This window comes from Ctenopharyngodon idella, chromosome 3, assembly GCF_019924925.1.
Source record: "Ctenopharyngodon idella isolate HZGC_01 chromosome 3, HZGC01, whole genome shotgun sequence".
In the NCBI taxonomy this organism is placed as follows: Eukaryota; Metazoa; Chordata; class Actinopteri; order Cypriniformes; family Xenocyprididae; genus Ctenopharyngodon; species Ctenopharyngodon idella.
This window is the reverse complement of record NC_067222.1, coordinates 18,352,036-18,374,813: the sequence shown is the minus strand read 5'-3', so window position 1 is coordinate 18,374,813 and position 22,778 is coordinate 18,352,036. Positions and strand designations below refer to the sequence as shown.

The 22,778-nt window shown below is 39.6% G+C and overlaps 2 protein-coding genes across 10 annotated transcripts in view; both read right to left on the bottom strand.

Moving 5' to 3' along the window:
• Positions 1-22,778, bottom strand: part of zgc:65811 (uncharacterized protein LOC393524 homolog) — a 92,629-nt gene that overhangs the window by 19,628 nt on the left and 50,223 nt on the right. For 2 of the 7 annotated variants that reach the window (XM_051885921.1, XM_051885922.1), the window contains exons 8-9: positions 18,442-18,525; positions 18,056-18,310 (exon numbers count right to left, since the gene is read on the bottom strand). The exons of 2 other annotated variants lie outside the window; for them this stretch is intronic. In XM_051885921.1, coding sequence (XP_051741881.1) covers positions 18,071-18,310; positions 18,442-18,525 — 324 coding nt within the window. In that variant the 3' untranslated portion in view covers positions 18,056-18,070. Of the gene's footprint in view, positions 1-17,520; positions 17,663-18,035; positions 18,311-18,441; positions 18,526-22,778 lie in introns of those variants that run through there. 3 more of the 7 variants (XM_051885925.1, XR_007928709.1, XR_007928712.1) reach the window with 3 other exon arrangements.
• Positions 1-22,778, bottom strand: part of LOC127508199 (CD9 antigen-like) — a 66,422-nt gene that overhangs the window by 19,628 nt on the left and 24,016 nt on the right. The window contains exons 1-2 of one of the 3 annotated variants that reach the window (XM_051885955.1): positions 2,823-2,988; positions 2,574-2,652 (exon numbers count right to left, since the gene is read on the bottom strand). In XM_051885955.1, the coding sequence (XP_051741915.1) occupies positions 2,574-2,633 (60 nt within the window). In that variant the 5' untranslated portion in view covers positions 2,634-2,652; positions 2,823-2,988. Of the gene's footprint in view, positions 1-2,573; positions 2,653-2,822; positions 2,989-22,778 lie in introns of those variants that run through there. The other 2 variants (XM_051885957.1, XM_051885956.1) reach the window with 2 other exon arrangements.

The following is a 22,778-nucleotide window of genomic DNA, read 5'->3' as shown; positions in this document are numbered from 1 at the left end:
CATTTACAACAACTGTTGCCTCAGTGGTAGGATACTCTCTTTGTTCACCATGAACGCATTGTATGGCATTGGTGTTGAAATAGTTAAGTTCTTTTGGACATAACACCGCTTAATGAGAGACATTGTGCTTCCAGTGTCTACCAGGGCATTCAAAGTCTGTCCATTCACCATCACCTCTAAGAGATGGTCTGAAAGTTCAGTATTGTCTTTAATAATGTCACCCTTCCTTGGCACATAACAAAGACTAGTCAGTTTTGGTTTACGTACCGGGCAATTAGATGTCTTGTGGCCTGGTTGTTGGCAGTGAAAGCACACAAGACCTTTATTATTAACAGGAGAGGTGTTACCTTCATTTCCGCGTTCAACGACCTTGGAACCCCTGACCGTTGTTGACTGTAGACGCGGTGGTCCTCCCCAGCGTGCATTTTGATACTGGGTTGCAAGTCTGGCTGCAGTCAATCCATCCGTCGGCTCATGTTCCTTCACCCAGGTCCGAACCTCATAAGGCAGAACACGAAGGAATTGCTCTAGGATGATAATTTCTCCTATCTCCTCCTTAGTGCGTTGCTCTGGCCAGACCCAGCGACGATAGAGCCCTTTTAGATGGTTGTAGGTCTCGGTAGGTGTTTCCCCTGAGGTTGTTGACGTCTGCCTGAAGCGTTGACGGTAGGTTTCTGCGGAAATATTAAATTTCTCCGGCAGCTCTTCCCTTAGGTCCTCATAGACCTCAGCCCTGTCCTCGCCCATGGCAATGTATGTATCTCTGCAGGGTTATCCCCGTCCACCTTGAAGGTGTATGTGGCAGCCATAGCTGCTTACTACACTCCTTTAGATGGTACTTCAATTGGGAGACACCCATGGGTAACTCGCTTCCTCCATGGCACTCTGAAGGACCAGGAGAAACTAAATCTGCTCTGTCCAGTTAGGGCCTTAGATGCTTACATCCACAGAGCTGCCCTGTGGTGTAAATCAGATCAATTATTTGTGTGTTTCAGGTCCCCGCGGAAAAGGTACCCTGCATATAAGCAGACTTTGAGTAAATGGATAGCTGAGGCTATATCACTGGCTTATGAGTCGGCCGGACAACCTTCACCTCTTATGGTCCGAGCCCGCTCAACTCGGAGTATGGCTGCTCCTAAGGCTTTGCTTTCAGGAATTTTCCTTAAAGAAGTGTGTGGTGCGGCAGGTTGGTCCTCGCACACATTTTAGAGGTTTATAACCTGGACTTGGCCTTGTCCCCGGGGTCACAGGTGCTTTGACTTAGTGTCAAGCATGATTTCACACAGACAGGCACTTAGTACTATGCCGGCGTGGGTATTGCGTTCCCACAGCGCTTTGGACGCAGCGTCTCGTTCCCTCTCAGGGAACCATGGTTACATATGTAACCTGAGACATTCTCTTTCGAGTCTTGTGCTTGAACGGACATGCCTGTCTTGGCAATTATTCTAACAAATATAGTAGGTTATGTCTTAAGTGACACTCGAGAAAGAACGCATGTGTTCCGTATCACTGTACGGTATCATGCATTATGTCTTAAAGTGACAGCAGCCTAATATTTCTGCTGTCTGAATGTGTTTTTAATGTTAATCAAACAACAAAAGACAAGGAAATCACTCACTGCTCTTGACTTAATAGCTTTTGTAACTTAATTAATAATTAATAATGATTAATCTTTATGTAATTTATACAGTGAAGATTATATGCAGTGTCGTTTTACATTTGATTAGCTACTTTTTAAGTTTCTGTACCTGAAAACTACTGTTAGATACCTGAAAAGCACTGTTTATTTTATTTGTATCTTTGCTCTACTGTATTTATTTGTGCTGTTGCTTGTAGTTTAAATATTTGTTCTTATTTTCTTTATCTTTATTTGACAGTTGTCCTATTTTCCCTGAACATAGCACAAAACTGTACCGAAACTGTGGCCCTAAAACCGTGATAAAAACCAAACCGTGAGTAATTTGAATCGCTGCACCCCTAGTTTTGACCCAGTTTGGCTGCTGTACAAGACTGATCTTGGTAAGTAAATACATACATTACAAGCATAGATAGATAGACAGAATACAGTACATAGAGAATGAATAGCTGTAAAAAAAACAACAACCTTGTAAACCTGCAGTAAACACAGAATCATCATCATCATTCTGTTGAAATCGCCCCCCCCCAGAGGGGAAATACTCCCCCTGGCTGTACAAGACTGATCTTGGTAAGTAAATATATAGATAGATAGATAGATAGATAGATACACAGAATACAGTACATAGAGAATGAATAGATGTAAAAAAAAAAAATTAAAAAAAAAAACCTGTAAACATGCGGGAAACACTGAATCATCATCATTCTGTTGAGTTCTGTTGAATTGCCCCCATATGCACGTTCATACCTGCACTGCACCTGAAGGCTTTCACTTGCACATGGGCTGAAAGTGAAACTAGCACTCAAGTTCCATATACTTTTATAAGACCATATACATTCCATATACATTTTTTATTTTTATTTTTTTAACAAAGGAGACAGTCACAGTGTTTAACCAATACACAAGTAAAGATGAATAAAAACTGAGACATACTCACAGCAAACAGAATGTTAAACAAGATCAGGAAACATTTACACATCTGCACGCACCCGTCCATCACGAGCCGATTTATTTCACTGCAACAAAAGATTCTGTTAAATGACCCCAAACAAACACTGCCAGTGGATTACGTCTATCCAAATAAAAATAAAAAAAAGTTTTTTTTTTCTTTTAAAAATGCATTTTAATTTTAATCAGCAGTTTGAATGGCCATTGTTTATGAAATGTGCTATATAAATAAACTTGCCTAGTACTGTAGAGAAGAGCTGTGGTTTTGTCGAGACTGACTCTGGATAGCGCTGATGTCTTCACTGTCTGCTGTCAAATGTGCTTTTCTTCACACGCACACGTCTGTTTCTTCCTCGCAACATGCGCGCTCATTGGTCCACGGTTCGAGTGACAGAGTTTCTGTACTGCAAAAGTAATTAACATGTTTAAAATATTATGAAATATTGCCAGTGGCACAGATTCCCATACAGGCGTGATGAATATGATCTTCAACTAGATGGAACTGGACCAAATATTTTGACTGTTGCAATCCAAATCGGACTTATGACCTGTAACGCTTCCTGAATCATAATCATGCACTGTTCGCTGTTGGCCCGAGGAGAATTGCCCCCCGACTGAGCCTGGTTTCTCCCAAGGTTTTTTTTTTCTCCATTCTTATCACTGTTTTGTCATCTGATGTCACCTGATGGAGTTTGGGTTCCTTGCCACTGTCGCCTCTGGCTTGCTTAGTTGGGGACACTTGACATTTGATATTCAACAGTGTTTTGATCTGTCTGCATTGACACCATTGTATGCGAACAGAACTGAGCTGGACGATGACATCACTGTTTACTCCAGTGCTGATATATAGATAAATGAACTAATTATTGATTTTTACAACTGAATGAATCAATACTGAATTTACTTAAGCTGGACAAAATTATTCACCAGTTATCACTGTAAAGCTGCTTTGACACAATCTGTATTGTAAAAAGTGTTATATAAATAAAGGTGACTTGAAAAAAAAAGAAGCACTAATTTTGATCAAGTAACCACATAAGACATATAAATGAACAATTTTGTGTGAATTACACTCAACACACACACACATTATATATATATATATATTTAACAGTGTAATTTCTAATCCTGTTGCACAAACAAAACACGTTGTTCATTGTTTATTCTTATCTGTTTGTTACCATTTACTTTTTTTTTTTTTTTTTTTTGAGTTTTTATTAGATTTATTGTTTATTCTTACCTGTTTGGTACTTTTTTGAGTTATTGAAATTTGTTAGAAATAAATGATGTTCTGTCTTCTAAAAAAACAAAAAAGTTTCTGTACTGCGGAAACGAAACCATAGCCGACCTGTTTCTTCTGAAAAGAGTCTGTATTCACGTGGAAAACCCGAATGGACCAGGCTAACAATGTATCTTAGCTATTAAGAGCGCTCTCTATGTGCAAGGTTATGAACGCTCGCCGCAATTCCACGTGCGTTACCCAAAAATGCACTTAACATGAACGTGCGAGAACGTGTTCTAAGTGCTACTTAAGATTCGCTGTCCATTTGCAAAGTGCTGAAATATAACCTTATATGGAATTGTATCCTGAATGTTTCAGAATCAGAATCCACTTTTATTGCCAACATGTACAAGGAATTTGCTTTGGTATGCAGGTGCTTTAAAAAGAAATAAGAAATAAAAAGAAAGAAGAATAAAAACATCTATAAATTTGAGATAATAACATAAATAATAAATAAATAGGCTTTTGATAAGAATACACAATTTAAAAAGTTGGTGTAAGCGCAGCATACAGTCTGATTAATGTGTGTTTAGTGTAATGCATATGAAGCAGTATTAATAAGGCCAGTAGCAACTGGAAAAAAAACTGTTTTTGTGGCGTGAAGTTTTTGTCTTTATAGACCGCAATCTCAACCTCAAAAAGTTTATGTCCAATAATAATAATAATAATTCCTTACATTTATTTAGCGCTTTTCTGGGTACTCAAAGCACTTTTACATATGGAAGGGAGAATCTCCTCAACCACCACCAATGTGCAGCATCCACCTGGACGATGCGACGGCAGCCATATTGCGCCAGAACGTCCACCACACACCAGCTGATTGGTGGAGAGGAGACAGAGTGATTGAGCCAATCAGTGTATGGGGATGATTAGGAGGCCATGATGGACAGAGGCTAATGGGCATATGTGGCCAGGATGTCGGGGTTACACCCCTACTCTTTTCGAAGAACATTCTGGGATTTTTAATGACCACAGAGAGTCAGGAGCTCGGTTTAATGTCCCATCCGAAGGACGGTGCTTTTTGACAGTATAGTGTCCCCATCACTATACTGGGGTGTTAGGACCCACACAGACCACAGGGTGAGCACCCCCTGCTGGCCTCACTAACACCTCTTCCAGCAGCATCCTAGTTTTCCCAGAAGGTCTCCCATCCAGGTACTAACCAGGCTCAGCCCTGCTTAGCTTCAGCGGGCAACCATTCTTGGGCTACAGGGTGATATGTCCAGGGTGAGAGTGATCAGCCACGACCTTAACTGCCCTCCTCAGAGTTCTTGAAGTATACAGGTCATGGAGAGATGACAAACTACAGCCAATCACCTTCTTCACAGAGAGAATAACACATTGCAGTCTGCCTTTATCCTTGGCAGTGGCAGCAGCATACCAGATGGTAATAGAGGAGGTTAATATTGACTCAATGACGGAAGTATAAAAGTGCACCATCATTGTCCTCGGCAGATTAAACTTCCTCAACTGCCGCAGGAAGTACATCTGTTGGTGAGTCCAAAATCTTAACTGGGAAGTCATGCAATGTGACAGGAGTATATGGGGCTGGATTTTTCCTAAAATCCACCACCATGAGCTCTAGATTGTTCTGACTTTAATTGTTTAACAGACTGATGGTTGGAGGTGCAACTGTTGGTGTACAGGAAAAAAAAATTAAAGGAGACAGTACACAACTTTGAAGGGAACCAGTACTAATGGTCCGATAGTCAGAAACCTGTTCTCCCACTCTCACTTGCTGCCTTCTGTCAGTCAGAAAGTCTGTAATCCATTTGCAGATGGAGTCAGATACACTCAGCTCGGAGAGTTTGTCCTGTAGCAGAACAGGGATGATGTTGTTAAAAGCAGAACTAAAATCCACAAACAGGATCCTTGCGTAGGTTCCTGGTGAATCCAGATGCTGAAGGATGAAGCGAAGAGCCATGTTTACTGCATCGTCTACAGATCTGTTTGCTCTATATGCAAACTGCAGAGGGTCCAAGAGAGGGTCTGTGATGGATTTAAGGTGTGACATCCCAAGGCGCCCAAAGCACTTCATTACTACAGATGTTAGTGCAACGGGTCTGTAATTGTTAAGGCCTGTGATCCTGGATTTTTTAGGAACAGGAATAATGGTCGAGGTCTTGAAGCAGGATGGTACGTGGCAAGTTTCCAGTGAGGTGTTAAAGATGAGAGATGAGAGAGAGGGGGCCATTGAGTAATGCATCTGTAAAGAGGCTGTAGTGGGTGTGATGAAGCTGATAGGCTGGAGATGATGGCTAATATTACTAATATCATAGGGGATGATGTCCCATTTTTTTTTCAAAGCGACAATAGAAGTTGTTTAGGTTCTTGGCCAGAAGCAGGTCATTAGCACTGGCAGAGTGGGGGGCTTTAGGTTTACAATTTGTGATCTGTCTGAGCCCTTTCCAGACAGAATCAGGGTCATTTGCTAAGAATTGCTGTTGTAATTTATCCGAATTCAGCTGTTTAGCTTCTCTCACTGCCTTGCTAAACTTGTATTTTGACTCCCTAAATCTGGCTCTGTCCCCACTTCTAAATGCAGCTTCCTTCTCCCGCCTTAGCAGTCTAAGTGTGGCTGTGAACCAGGGTTTATCATTATTGTAACTCACCCTGGTACATCTTGGCACACAACTGTCCTCGCAGAAGCTTATAAATGATGTCACAACCTCTGTGTGTTCATCCAGACTATTGGTAGCAGTTCTAAATACATCCCAGTCTGGAAGTGTCTCCACAGCCTCTCTTGTCCACTTCTTTGTTGTCTTTACCAGTGGTTTGGATAGCTTTAATTGCTCTCTGTATGCAGATATCAGATGGACCATGACATGATCAGAATGTCCCAGTGCCGCTCGTGGGACAGCGTGATAAGCACTGATTACTGTAGTATAACAGTGATCTAAAATGTTTTCATCTCTGTTCGGACATTTAATAGATTGTTTATATTTGGGAAGTTCATGTGTAAGGTATAAGGTAATAATTTCACCTAATAATCATCATCTGATGTGTATGAGGCAGAGGCACTGACAAAATGGCAGAAAAAAAAGATGAAATAACTGTCCTTCTAGAGGAGGTGGAGCAGAATAAAGATGTTATTTTCGCCAGATTTAAAGGACACCATACAAATAAAGAGAAACAAAACATCTGGGAGAACATTGCTACCAAATTAACAGAACCAGGTGGGTTAAAAGATCAGGCAAGGAGGTCTGCAAGAAGTGGCAGGATTTTGCAAGTTTGGCAAAAAGGAAGAGGGCACTGCAGAGGACTGCAATTAAAAAAACAGGTGGTGGGACCAATGAGTCCCCCCTTCTCACAGCAGAGGAAGAGAAGGCCTTGTCAATACTTGGCACAAGTGCTTCAGATGGAATTAGTGGTGGTATTGACATCTCTGGAGGAGTAGGGGTAACTCAACCTGAGCCTGAGCCAGGTCCTTCATGTTCAGAGGAACTATCAGTTTCACCTGCCATCTCCTAGTCCTCCAAACAACCCTCCCTGGGCTCAGCCTCCATCTTCAGTTGTCCAGACTGCACCCACAACACCTCAGCAGTTTGATAATGCCCGTACTTGTAGTCAGGACTTAGTTCAGCTGGAGAGGGAGAAACTAGATGTCTTGAAAGACATCAGAGAATGACTTAAAGAAGCCAAGGAGAGTGACAACAATTTTCAACAGCAGCTCATTGATCTCAAGAAGGCCAAGAGAGGAGACTTGCACTAGAGAAGATGAAGTTTGCAAGGCCCTCCATTTCTGTGCCAATTCTCTTGCCAGAAGAGTCAGGTAATATGAGTATTGTTCAATGGGGATTCATTAAGTTTCTGTCATTTTTTGTGCAATGTGAAATGCTTCCTATATGTAGTTATGACTCATCCCACTGCACAAGGTCCTGGGGAACTGAATAACCCAAATTAATAAAACTATGTTGTCGCAATGTTTTTGATGTCAATGTGTTTGTTGAACCACACAAGGCCTAAGGCCCTATGAAATATCATAAAAATTCTTATGAGTTCTTCCAAGTGTTTCTGAAGCGAATTGCTAATGATTGATGATTATTTTCAGACATAAGCATGTAAATTTCAATATTATTAATATATAAAGTATATATATTAAGGGTGACAGTAGCACAAATATATGTACTTCATCTAGCCAACACATTTCCACAGGTACAGACAAAAAAGTTTATTGCAGACATGTTTTACCAGCACTGTTCTGTGTATACATATTAAGAAGCACAAATTCTGGTCATTCCAAACAGAGGATAGATTAAAGGAAGATTTAATCTATACAATTTCTAAGCATGCCACGCCTTCACTTTCTTCAAGGCAGGGCCTAATGTGATTACTGAAATTGATGATAGGCAGTGGGATATGTGATATATAATGAACATTATCACAGCCTGATAACCCTCACATAGTTCCTTCAAGTAAGTTAGGATAGTATATAGAGTTTACACCTCACTAGACTTGCAAAGGAAATCATCAGTTCTGGGTCACAGTTGAGGGTCACAGAAAGACAAAGACAGAGACGACCACGAAGTAGATTGGTGACATTAAATGCCTTTATCAGACAGCATCAAAACCCCTTGGGCATCCTTGATGACATGGTTATAATTGGGAGATGCCGTCTGCCAATAGGACAAATAGCCCAACTGCTGAATAGCATTGGACCTCAACTGATGCACCAGGAGAAATTTTGCCTTGTCCCCTGAAGTCCAACTCTTAGCAGCCTTGAGATTTTACGCAACAGGTAGTTTTCTCCAGGTACTTGGTGATGGGCTTGGACTGTGTAAGGCATCAGTGTCAAGAGCAGTTCAAGCGGTCACCACTGCATTACTTCCACTTGCTGTGGAACACATTAAATTTCCAGCCTCAAGACAGGACATCACAGAAATACAACAGTATTTTTTAAGGCATCAGCACCTCCCACAGGTCATCGGAGTGATCGATGGTACCTTGCTCCCGATCCTTACACCATCTGTGGATGGCCATGTATATATGCCGCAAAGGTTATGCAGCTGTCAACTGCCAGGTGATCTGTGACCATAAGGGTTTGATCACAGACATTGTGGCAAGGTGGCCCAGAAGCACACACGACTCCTTCATGTTCACCAGTTCATCTGTGGGTCAGGAGGCACAAAACTCACAGGGACAGTGGAGGCTGCTTGGGGACAATGGTTACCCACTGAGGTCATATCTCTAATCCTATGAATAACAGGGACACCGATTTCAAGGAAGCACACCGTGTTGGCACGTAGTATTGTGGGACGCACAATAGGGAGGTGGAAGCTGCGCTTTCGGGCTATTCACCAGTCCAGCGGTGGTCTTCTGTTTGCCCCACAAAAGTGCTGTGCAGTAATAATAGTAACAGCTATGTTGCACAACATTGCGGTGCAGATGAGAATGCCCTTACTTAACAGGGAGGAAGATGAAGAGGTGGTGGAGGAGGAGGAGGATGAAGATGGCATGGGACCACATGATGACCAACCAAGAAGTGCCCAATACATAGCTGGTTTTCGTGCACATCAGCAAGTCATTGACAGATTTTTTTGAGTTTATCCCTATTTTTTCCAGTCTTTGAAGCATATTTGGTACATTACTACTTTTATTCAATTTTTGTTCAGTCATTTAATTTAGATGTGTATTTATATATGATACGATAACTATACTAGTGTTCACACCAACAAACGATAACTATAATAATCACTATAGTAGGGTCAATGATGTGGCGTGTCAATTCTGGTGTCCAAAACATATTCATAATATTAAATATATATACATTTTTAAATGCACTACATTAAATGACTCGATTTCCCCCACTTAATTACTCGATAACTAAGTTGTAGGTTTCCACCGGTGGTTAGGTTAGTGCCTGATTATAAAGAAAAAATATTTGCTTTGTCATTCCTGGATAACAAAAAACCTCTGTTAGCCAGGACATGTCATCCGTTATCCAGAATGACATATGTATAACAATCGGGTTTTTAATTAATATTTTTTACTTTTAGGCATAGTTATTATAGTTATTAACATATTAACATTATTTACATATTTGTTTTTGTCATATTTTTGCTGTCATTCATCATGATTTCATATGATTCATATGCTTTTATTTATAGTTTTGAAGTCTTTTTTTTATATCATTAAAAACTTGTCAGTGTCTCTTATTTTGTTTTAAGTTTGAGTGTTGGAAAAACAATGATACTGACGATGGTTTTTACAATAATTCAGAAAAATTTTGCAGAATGTCTTTCCGGCTAACAATGACACAGAAAATTAATTTAGTCAAGTCAAGTCAAGTCACCTTTATTTATATAGCGCTTTTTACAATGTAGATTGTGTCAAAGCAGCTTTACATTGATAACGGGTACATTGTTTGGCTGCACAGCAGCTCTTAAAGAATAGTGTCAATGCAGGCAGATCAAAGCACTGTTGAATATCAAATGTCAAGTCAAGTGTCCCCAACTAAGCAAGCCAGAGGCTACAGCGGCAAGGAACCCAAACTCCATCAGGTGACATTAGGTGGCAGACAAGTGGCAAATTGGTGTTAAAATGGAGAAAAAAACCTTGGGAGAAACCAGGCTTAGTCGGCGTGCCAGTTCTCTTCTGGCCAACAGTGCTTTGTTACAATTCAGGTTGCTATCATAAGTCCAATAGGATCGCAACATTAAAAGTATTTATTTCAGTTCCATCCAATTGAGGATCGTATTGAGGATCACGCCGGTATGGACGGTTGTTGAGGAACTGTGTCGTGGCTGTCGTGTCGATGAGGCCCTCACAGTGGATGATCTAGTTGACTCAATCTCTGCTGATACGTCAGGGCTGCGTTGTGGTCGTGTCAAGGTGCAGGTCCTTGGTCTCACCTGGATATTGCCCGGATCCGGTTGACTACGGTGAACCTCGGGATAAACAGAAAGACTAATATTAGCGTAGATGCCATTCTTCTTCTGATGTAACGAGTACATCAGGTGTTATAGGAAGTGTTCCCGGTTCCGGCTGACCTAATTTATGCAGCCTAATAATCCTTTAACGGATTTGAAAATATAAATTGGTAATGTGTTATGTGTATGCCAGGTTAAAGAGATGCGTTTTTAGTCTAGATTTAAACTGACAGAGTGTGTCTGCTTCCCGAACAATGCTAGGAAGACTGTTCCAGAGTTTAGGTGCCAAATAGGAGAAGGATCTACCACCTGCAGTTGATTTTGATATTCTAGGTATTACCAGCTGGCCTGAATTCTGAGATCGCAATAGACGTGAAGGACTATAATGAATTAGGAGCTCGCTCAGGTACTGGGGAGCTAAACCATTTAGTGCTTTGTAAGTAATTAGCAAGATTTTAAAATCTATACAATATTTAACAGAAAGCCAATGCAGTGTTGACAGAACTGGGCTAATATGGTCATACTTCCTGGTTCTAGTAAGAACTCTAGCTGCTGCATTTTGTACGAGCTGTAGTTTATTTATCAGGCGAGCAGAACAACCACCCAGTAGAGCATTACAGTAATCTAGCCTTGAGGTCATGAACGCATGAACTAACTGTTCTGCATTTTTCATTGAGAGAATATGTCGTAGTTTAGATATATTTTTAAGATGGAAGAATGCGGTTTTACAGATGCTAGTAACATGGCCTGCAAATGAAAGATTGGTATCAAAGAGCACACCCAGGTTCCTAACTGACGACGAAGACTTAACAGAGCAGCCATCAAGTGTTAGACAATATTCTAGGTTATTACGTGAAGAAGTTTTTGGTCCAAAAATTAGAATCTCTGTTTTTTCTGAATTTAGTAGTAGGAAATTACTGGTCATCCAATTTTTTATATCAGCTATGCATTCCGTTAATTTTGTGAATTGGTAAGTTTCGTCAGGGCGCAAAGAAATATAGAGCTGAGTATCATCAGCGTAACAGTGAAAACTAACGCCATGCTTCCTAATGATATCTCCCAAGGGTAGCATGTACAGAGTGAACAGCAACGGTCCTAGTACTGAGCCTTGTGGTACTCCATATTGAACTTGTGATCGATATGACATGTCTTCGTTTACTACTACAAACTGATAACGGTCAGATAAGTATGATTTGAACCATGACAATGCAATTCCACTAATGCCAACATAATTTTCGAGTCTATTTAAAAGAATATTGTGATCAATAGTGTCAAATGCTGCACTAAGATCCAGTAACACTAATAGAGAGATACAACCACGATCTGATGATAAGGGCAAATCATTAGTAACTCTAATGAGAGCAGTCTCAGTACTATGGTACGGTCTAAATCCTGACTGGAAATCCTCACAGATACCATTTCTTTCTAAAAAGGAACATAGCTGTGATGATACTGCCTTTTCTAGTATTTTTGACAGAAAAGTGAGATTTGAGATCGGCCTGTAATTGACTAATTCTCTAGGATCAAGTTGTGGTTTTTTAATATGAGGTTTAATAATATTCAGCTTAAAAGTTTTTGGTACGTATTCTAATGATAAAGATGAATTGACGATATTGAGAAGAGGATCTATGACCTCTGGAAGCATCTCTTTCAATAGCTTAGTCGGTATAGGGTCTAACATACATGTTGTTGATTTTGATGATTTAACAAGTTTAGACAATTCTTTCTCTCCTAAAGCAGTAAATGAATTGAATTTTTCCTCAGGGACACTACAATGCACTATCTGACACGATACTGTAGTAGACGGTTGCATGGTTATTATTTTTTCTCTAATATTATCAATCTTGCAAGTAAAGAAGTTCATAAAGTCATTACTGCTGTGCTCTTTGGAAACATCAGAAGTTGAAGCTTTATTTCTTGTTAATTTAGCCACTGTATCAAATAAATACCTAGGGTTGTGTTTATTTTCTTCTAAGAGTTTTGGAAAATAGGCAGATCTAGCAGATTTTACGGCCTTTCTGTACTCAATCATTCTCTCTCTCCACGAAAAACGAAATACTTCTAGTTTTGATTTCTTCCAGCTGCGCTCCATTTTTCTGGCTGCTAACTTTAGGGCCCGAGTGGGCTCATTGTACCATGGCATTGGATTAATTTCCTTAATCTTTTTTAAACGCAAAGGAGCAACTGAGTCTAATGTGCTGGAAAAGACAGAGGCAATAGTTTCTGTTGCAACATCGAGGTCTTCTAAGCTGTCTGGTATGCTAAGGCGATGAAAATGATCAGGAAGATTATTTATAAAGCAATCTTTAGTGGTAGAAGTGATGGTTCTACCATATTTATGGCATGGAGGCAGTTTAGCCGCCTTGACTAAATGTAGTATACACGAGACTAGATAATGATCTGAGATGTCGTCACTCTGCTGCAGAATTTCAACAGCATCAATATCGATTCCATGTGACAATATTAGATCTAAAGTATGATTACGACAATGAGTGGGTCCTGACACATGTTGTCTAACACCAATAGAGTTTAGAATATCTGCAAATGCCAATCCTAATGCGTCTTTTTTATTATCTACATGAATATTAAAATCACCAACAACAAGGACTTTATCAAAGAATTTGCTGACTTTCTATCAGAGTTAGTACTAGCTGCAGATAAAGTCTGTATTGTGTCCTGGTGGCCTGTATACAGTAGCCAGCACAAATGTCAACTTACATAATGTTACGTAAAGTACCATAGTTTCGAAGGAATTATATTTGAAAGACTTCTGACTAATACTGTAAATATTACTATAGATTACAGCAACACCTCCCCCTTTCTGACGGGCATTGTGTCGATAATCATAACCTTGAGGACTAGACTCATTTAAAGTAATGTAATCGTCTGGTTTTAGCCAAGTTTCTGTCAAACACAGCACATCTAGATTATTATCTTTGATAATATCATTAACAATAAGTGATTTTGAAGAAAGGGATCTAATATTTAACAACCCGAGTTTTATCATTTGTTTAGCATTATTATCTCTATTTTTTATTTGTTGAACATCAATTAAATTTTTACCATTTAATGGGTTTGGAAGTTTTTTGTTTTTACTAATTCGGGGTACAGACACAGTCTCTATTTGAAAATATCTAGGTGTAAGAGTTTCTATGTGTTGGGAGTTATCTGAATTTTCTGACTTCTGTAACGTGAGGCAGCTAGCAGACGGTCGGTTTAGCCAGTCTGTCTGCTTTCTGACCTGGGCCCCAGTTTGTCATGTTTCAGTTCTAAGACTATGTGCCATATTACTAGAGAGAAGAGCAGCACCATCCCGGGAGGGATGAATACCATCTCTTTTTAACAGGTCAGGTCTGCCCCAAAAACTTTTCCAATTGTTTATGAAACCTATATTATTTTGCGGACACCACTTAGACAGCCAGCCATTGAGTGATGATAATCTGCTAACTATCTCATCACTCCGACGAACAGGAAGGGGGCCAGAGCAAATTACTTCTCCTGACATTGTACTTGCGAGTTCACACACCTCTTTAATGTTAATTTTAGTGATCTCCGACTGGCGAAGTCGAACATCATTAGTGCCGACGTGAATAATAATCTTAGAGTATTTACGATTAGCATTAGGCAGCACTTTTAAATTTGCTTTGATGTCTCCCGGCAAACATGTGACTATGGTGGCTGGTGTCTCTATTTTCACGTTCCGTGTAATAGAATTGCCAATAACTAGGGCACTTTCAACAGGATTCTCAGTGGGTGTATCACTGAGTGGGGAGAACCTGTTTGATGTTCTTATTGGAACGGAAGAGTGGTGTTTTCCGCGGCTAGGCCGCCTCACCGTTACCCAAGTGCCCTGCTGCGCGGGCTCTACAGCCGGAACCGAACAATGTACAGAGTTCACTAAGCTAGTCGCATCCAAAACAGTATCTGAAGCCCTTGCATTCTTACTATCCTCGATTAAAGTTTGGATGCGTGTCTCTAATTCTGAGATTCTCTCTGTCAGCCTGACTATTTCCCTACATATATGACATGTAAATCCCTCGTCGCTGACAGAGAGAGCTATGGTAAACATGTGGCAAATGGAACAGGTAGCAATGCTGGGAGAGGATGACATGACTCACCGTGTTTGTAGACTGATCCGACTTACCACAGCTGTTTGAAGAACGCGTTGAAAAAGGAGCACGCGAGAGACTGTTAACAAGTTAACAAGCTAGCGCTGCAAATGCAAATGCGTTGTAACAGCGATTTAGATTCAAAGAGTACAAGCTAGCGACGTCAGATTAGTGTGGTAGGCAATATTACATATAAGGTAATAAAAAAAATAAGCAACAATGAATAAAAGTAAGAGATTCAAAACAAAGCTATACGGAGTTACAGACGCAAACCAATCTGAGCAGCGAGCAGCGAGGCAGACAGGAGCAATTTAACCCTTATTTGTATGTTAGATTACACAATTCTGTTTTTTGTTGAGTTAAGCATAAAACAAGTCTTACATACTTTATTGGAAAACATTTTTAAACATTTTCCAGCTTTTTTTTTTTTTCTTTTCAATTTGGTTCTGAATTTTAAGTTATCAGCAATCAAAAATGAGCCCTTGTCTATATGAAATCCCAAACTGATTATGTTAATTGTGATTAAAATGTAGTTTTCCAAGCACTAATTGTTGAGATCCAATTATGGATATCAGTACATTTGTATATGCCAACAATGGTAGAAATGTAACTAATTTCAAAATTCATTACTGTTACCCAGGAATGACATTTTCAAAAAAAATTAGTATGTCATTGCATTACATACACGACAACACTCTAATAAGTTATATAAAGTCCGAAATTTTTGAATTTTTTGCCAGTTTAATTTTTTTATCTGTCATTCACCCAGTAGCATCCACACCAGCGAATGATAATTATAATGATAACTATAACGATAACTGTATTAGCATCCACACCAGTGAATGATAACTATTATAACTATAATGATAACTATCATTATAGTTATAATAGCTATCATGATAAATATAGTAGCGTCCTTGTCACAGACACGCCAGGCTCCACCGCTCACCAATCACAGCGCACCGACTCTCCAGAGTACTGATCACCCGCACCTGCACCTCATCAGCACCGCAATCACCACAGCTTAAAACACACACACTCACACACAGTCTTCGTCCGGTCTCGTATGCATTAAGACTTACCTGTATGCTTACCTCAAGGACTCCTACCAAACTACTTACCTGTCTCCAGCGTCTCCTGTTCTCCTCGTGTGAATCCCATCTGTGTGTGAGTGTTCATCTTCTCCAACGTCAAGTTTCTCCAGCGTCTTCCAAGTTTCCCCGCTTCTACAATCAACAAGGACAGTATCACTTCTCTGCACTCTCAACTTCATTATTTACGTCACGTTATATTCACCTGCACTGCTGTTTCACTCTTGCTGGTATCAATAAACATCCCTGCCTGTTATATCTGCCTCAGTCCCTTCTGTGTTGTAACAGTCCTCACCAGCGAACGATAAATATTATAACTAACGATAAGATTATTAGGATCCAACCAGCGAACAATAACTAAAATGATAACTTTAACAATAACTATATTAGCATCCACACCAGCAAACAATAACTATAATGATAGCTATATTAGCATCCACACAAGCGAACGATAACTATAACTATAACTATATAACCACACCAGTGCAGGATGGATTCTGATTGGCTGTCAGTGTTTGTATCATTCATTAGCTGGAAAAAATAGTTCTGAAAGCAATTCCAATGATATTGTTCCTCTGTATCGTTATCATTATAGTTCTGCTGTTAGAGTGATTATTAAAACTTTATGGTTATAGTTATTGTTCTTGGAGTGAATGGGCTTGTAAATACTGAAACATTTGCCTACGATATCCCAAAATCCTGTGCTTGTGGTTTTACGTTTCATGGAAACAATAAAATAGTGTCTAGATCTTTGGAAGTAGTAAATTATCATTTTTTGGCCTAAACAAAGTCAATTAATTTTTCAGTGATTAAATGTTTGCTTTGTCATGTCTGAAACCTTCACGTCCCAATTCAGGTACTTATGCACTATTCTGTGCTGTTCAGACTGAAAATCCCAACTAGAAAAAGTGCACTTCAGATACCCGGATGATGCACCTAATTAACCGGAAAACAGAAGTGTGGAACGCTTCATTACTCAACTGTCACAACTTTAATTACACAGTCAAAGGGGAAGAGCTATCAGAGAAAACAAACTAATAAACCTCGTAAACTAGATGCTTGAGTACATAGTATTGAGTGCGTAGTGCGTATATAGACACAACTACAGAGAGTGCCTGTGACGTCACTGACCGAGAATGTGACAGAGCTGCTGCTCTCTAGTGGCCACACTCGTGTACTGCACACACTCAGAAAAATGTGAGAATTCCACAGCTGGAGTTTTCCGCATATTTTGGATTTATTTCATGTCAGTTTGAAGTGTATGAGACATATTGAGGATGATTGGAGTTCTTCAGTCTGTGGTGAGATCGGGACACTTTTGAATAAACACTTTTATTCGACCCAGATCCACATCTCATCTTCATCTCTCTCTCCCACAGAGAACAGCATGATCTTTTCACATGTTTCATGTGCCGATCACAGATTTGATGACCCCTGACCTTTGACCCCTCACCACCATCCAGCTCAACATCTGATGAAACACACTCGACTGAGACGGGTTTGTGGAAGTTTCTTTAATCTTTTACACTAAAAAACAAATGAAGTTTTAATCATACAACAAGACAAGAAAATGAAATATTCAGGATGGGATTGTAACAGACAGCGTTTATGCAGAATTCAGAAATGAAAAGTTCCATTAAATGAAGGTTAATGCAATAAAATGAAATGAACCCTAACCTTAGGCTATAGGTTGTGTCTGAACATGTTTCTGCACAGCTAACAGGGACCTTTCTAACGTTCTGGCAACGTTGTCTCAAAGTTATAAACAAACAATTCATTCAAAGTTATCTGGTCTTCAATAATGTTCTCAAAGCGTTAGTACAAAAATATTATCTATACTTTGTTCATGGAATGTTGTTCTGAAACATTTTAGTTGGATGTTCGTCTAACATTTGCTAAATGTTTCTACTTGTTTTAGAACGTTTGAAAACATTTAAATGTAACGCTCCCATAATGTTTGCAGAATGATAAAATGGAATGTTTCCTTAACATTTGTATAACCAAGAAAAAACATTTTTAAAACACTAATTTCTGGAAGGTACACACACACACACACACACACTCAGGTGTGGTTCTTCTTGACCTGCGCGGCTGATGAAAGTGTTCGTCCCTCCATCAGACAGACGAGTGGAGGGTCAGGAGATGGAAGAAGTAGGCAGGCGACTTATAGAGAATGGAGCTGCACAACAGCGCCACCAACTGCCAGACAGACAGACAGAGAGAGAGAGAGAGAGAGAGTGAGTTATATCTGCTGGGCTGCTGGAGGAACAGGAGGAATCAGGACTGACGGCTGGGAGGTGAGGAGCACGTATGCAGGAGGAGATGCGTAAGACTGAGTGTCTGCTGAGGACGACACTGCACACCAGCGCCACCATCTGACGACGAGCGAGAACATGCAGACAAACTCACAAAGACAGACGATCAGCATGCTGCAGCACTGGACACGCTTCCAGTGTGAGTGGATGTGAACGGACATGAACTTCAGTGTGTGTTCAGATGGACTCACCATGATTCCTGCCGTCCCTAGAAACCATCCCAACACCACCGGAGCGCTTGAATCGAACATGTACAGGATCACACTGGGACAGCTCTAACACACACACACACACACACACACAGAGAGATGAGTGTCTGCTTCATTCCTCAAACATCACACATGCAGAAATAAAAGTAAAGACCCGTTCACACAATGGATGATAACGGTAACTACTGTAACACGTTTTCAAAATCCATCTAAATGTAAAAGAACAGTAAGTCCACGGCACAACTATAACGATAACGGTGCAGAGGAACAATATTGTTGGAATCACTAGGACGTTGTTTTTTTTCCAGCTGACGAACAGAATTCATCCTGCTTTAAAGAGCTCGAGCATTTAAAACGACAGATTACGAAAATGCAGCGCACTTATAATAAACAGAACGTCCTCTGGTGTGAACACTAATATAGTTATCGTTATAAATATAGTTATCGTCCGCTGGTGTGAACACTAATATAGTTATCATTATAGTTATCGTCTGCTGGTGTGAACACTAATATAGTTATTGTTATAGATATAGTTATCGTCTGCTGGTGTGAACACTAATATAGTTATTGTTATAGATATAGTTATCGTCCGCTGGTGTGAACACTAATATAGTTATCGTTATAAATATAGTTATCGTCCGCTGGTGTGAACACTAATATAGTTATCATTATAGTTATCGTCTGCTGGTGTGAACACTAATATAGTTATTGTTATAGATATAGTTATCGTCTGCTGGTGTGAACACTAATATAGTTATCGTTATAGTTATCATCCGCTGGTGTGAACACTAATATAGTTATCATTATATTTATCGTCCACTAGTGTGAACACTAATATAGTTATCGTTATATTTATCGTCCACTGGTGTGAACACTAATATAGTTATCATTATAGTTATCGTCCTCTGGTGTGAACACTAATATAGTTATCGTTACAGTTATCGTCCGCTGGTGTGAACACTAATATAGTTATTGTTATAGTTATCGTCCGCTGGTGTGAATGCTAATATAGTTATCGTTACAGTTATCGTCCGCTGGTGTGAACACTAATATAGTTATTGTTATAGTTATCGTCCACTGGTGTGAATGCTAATATAGTTATCGTTACAGTTATCGTCCGCTGGTGTGAACACTAATATAGTTGTTATAGTTATCGTACACTGGTGTGAATGCTAATATAGTCATCGTTAGAGTTATCGTCCGCTGGTGTGAACACTAATATAGTTGTTATAGTTTATCGTCCGCTGGTGTGAACACTAATATAGTTATTGTTATAGTTATCGTCCGCTGGTGTGAATGCTAATATAGTTATCGTTACAGTTATCGTCCGCTGGTGTGAACACTAATATAGTTGTTATAGTTTATCGTCCGCTGGTGTGAACACTAATATAGTTATTGTTATAGTTATCGTCCACTGGTGTGAATGCTAATATAGTTATCGTTACAGTTATCGTCCGCTGGTGTGAACACTAATATAGTTGTTATAGTTATCGTACACTGGTGTGAATGCTAATAAAGTTGTTATAGTTTATCGTCCGCTGGTGTGAACACTAATATAGTTATTGTTATAGTTATCGTCCACTGGTGTGAATGCTAATATAGTTATCGTTACAGTTATCGTCCGCTGGTGTGAACACTAATATAGTTGTTATAGTTATCGTACACTGGTGTGAATGCTAATATAGTCATCGTTAGAGTTATCGTCCGCTGGTGTGAATGCTAATATAGTTATCGTTACAGTTATCGTCCGCTGGTGTGAACACTAATATAGTTGTTATAGTTATCGTATGCTGGTGTGAACACTAATATAGTTATTGTTATAGTTATCGTCCACTGGTGTGAATGCTAATATAGTTGTTATAGTTTATCGTCCACTGGTGTGAACACTAATATAGTTGTTATAGTTTATCGTCCACTGGTGTGAACACTAATATAGTTGTTATAGTTATCGTACACTGGTGTGAATGCTAATATAGTTATAGTTATCTTTATGGTCATAGTTTGTGGTCTAAACGGGCCTTAATTCAAACAGGAAGTGACTCACAGGAAATGAGAGCTGCTTCAGGAAGCTGCCTTTTGGACAGGTGTCACGCACCAACACTTCAATCGGTCCACCGATGCCACAGCAGTGAAACTGGCAGACAGACACACACAGCTGTTAGATGATGTTTCCACTGGTTTACCTACATCATGAGCCCTAAACCAATGTCCTCATAATGTAGTATGTATTCAGGTTTCAGGCCACGCCCGCTACAGGACATCTGCATGTCCTCATAATTCAAATAACTAAATAAACATACTAAATTATTTTTTATTAAAAGTGTAAAAATGCAGAAAGTTTTCTGTGAGGAAAATGTTTAGGGTAGAGGTAGAGCTGCACGATTCTGGATAAAATGAGAATCACGATTTTTTGGTTTCAAATAGAGATCACGATTCTTCCACGATTCTGAATATACAACCAAACAAAATGTCATTTACTAGAAGTTCTGACAAAATATAAATTGCTGACTGTAATTGCTGGAAAATGTTTAATAAATACTTGTTTCATTGCTGGATGAATCAGTGTTTTTGAACAAATCTTTTGAATGAACGATTCAATGACAAATACATTTTTTAACAGTCAGTTGTCGCCACCTAGTGGAATTAGATGAAATTGAAACAAGCGTTATTTGACATGCCAAATTCGTTTCAATAGGTAGTTTGCTCTATTTTGATCGCTATCGTAGACATCGGTGTTTAAATACTAACTTAAAACTTATATCTCAGTACTTCTGTGATAATGTAAATATTTGTAACACAGAAATAACTAATGTGTGATTCAAGACGGCTCTCTCTGGCTCTGGCAGCACGAACACAGATTTGAACGTTCCTGTATGATTTTGTCAAAGGTTTAATAGACGCGGGAGAATCGTTGTCATTAATAAAATAAGATCACAATCTTTTTACGATTAATCGTGCAGCTCTAGGTAGAGGTTAAATAAATTGGATTAGATGAGTATAAAACCATTGTCTATGGAATGTCATCATAACGACTGAAGTACCAATATGTGTGTGTGTGTGTGTGTGTGTGTGAGTGGCTTACAGCGTTGTGGAATAGTTTGAGGGTCATGGCTTGACCGGGACTCCTGGTGTTCAGATACTGAGTGTAGATCGTCATGTAGAACTTCGCCAATTCCTCTGACACCTACAACACAACAAACACACAACTGCCTTCAAATCTGCCCTATTATACAGATATGTGCTCATGATCTCTGTGTGTTTACCGTTTCACTCCACATGAAGGCCATCACACCAGCTGCAATTTCAATGATGATCAGAAAGGACAGCAGGCCAGAAAACTGAACATCAGAAAAACAGAAATATTTGTTCAGTACATAAACAGAGTTCATCCTAATTCAGGTCAGACAATATTCTGACAAAATGAGTATTTTCCTCACCACACCAAGAGCAGATTTACTGTGGTTACATGCACCATAATCGCCGATAACAGCGACCAGCAGCATCAGAACACCGGTGACGACCAACACCACCACACCTGACAGACAGACGACAGACAGAACACGTCAAGTCATGGATGAGCTTACAGACTGAAACAGTGTCAGCGTAAAGTGAGTGTAGATATCAACAGTTCAACTGATGTCAAATGAGAAACCATAGAAGCACAAACCGATAGTGAACTGTTTTGTGTTCAGATCGATGTCGAAGAATCCTCTGGTTTCAGCGCCGAACCGGAGCCACATTCCCAGAGAGACTAGTCCGAACCCCACCAGCTGAAAGACACACACATCATCACAATCATCATCACCTGATCACAATCATCATCACAATCATTATCACTGAATCACAATCATCATCACTGGATCACAATCATCATCACTGGATCACAATCATCATCACTGGATCACAATCATCATCACAATCATCATCACTGGATCACAATCATCATCACAATCATCATCACAATCATCATCACTGCATCACAATCATCATCACTGGATCACAATCATCATCACTGGATCACAATCATCATCACAATCATCATCACTGGATCACAATCATCATCACAATCATCATCACTGCATCACAATCATCATCACTGGATCACAATCATCATCACTGGATCACAATCATCATCACAATCATCATCACTGCATCACAATCATCATCACTGCATCACAATCATCATCACTGGATCACAATCATCATCACTGAATCACAATCATCATCACAATCATCATCACTGGATCACAATCATCATCACAATCATCATCACTGGATCAAAACTAGGCATGGTATACCACTGTTTGAAAACTTCACGG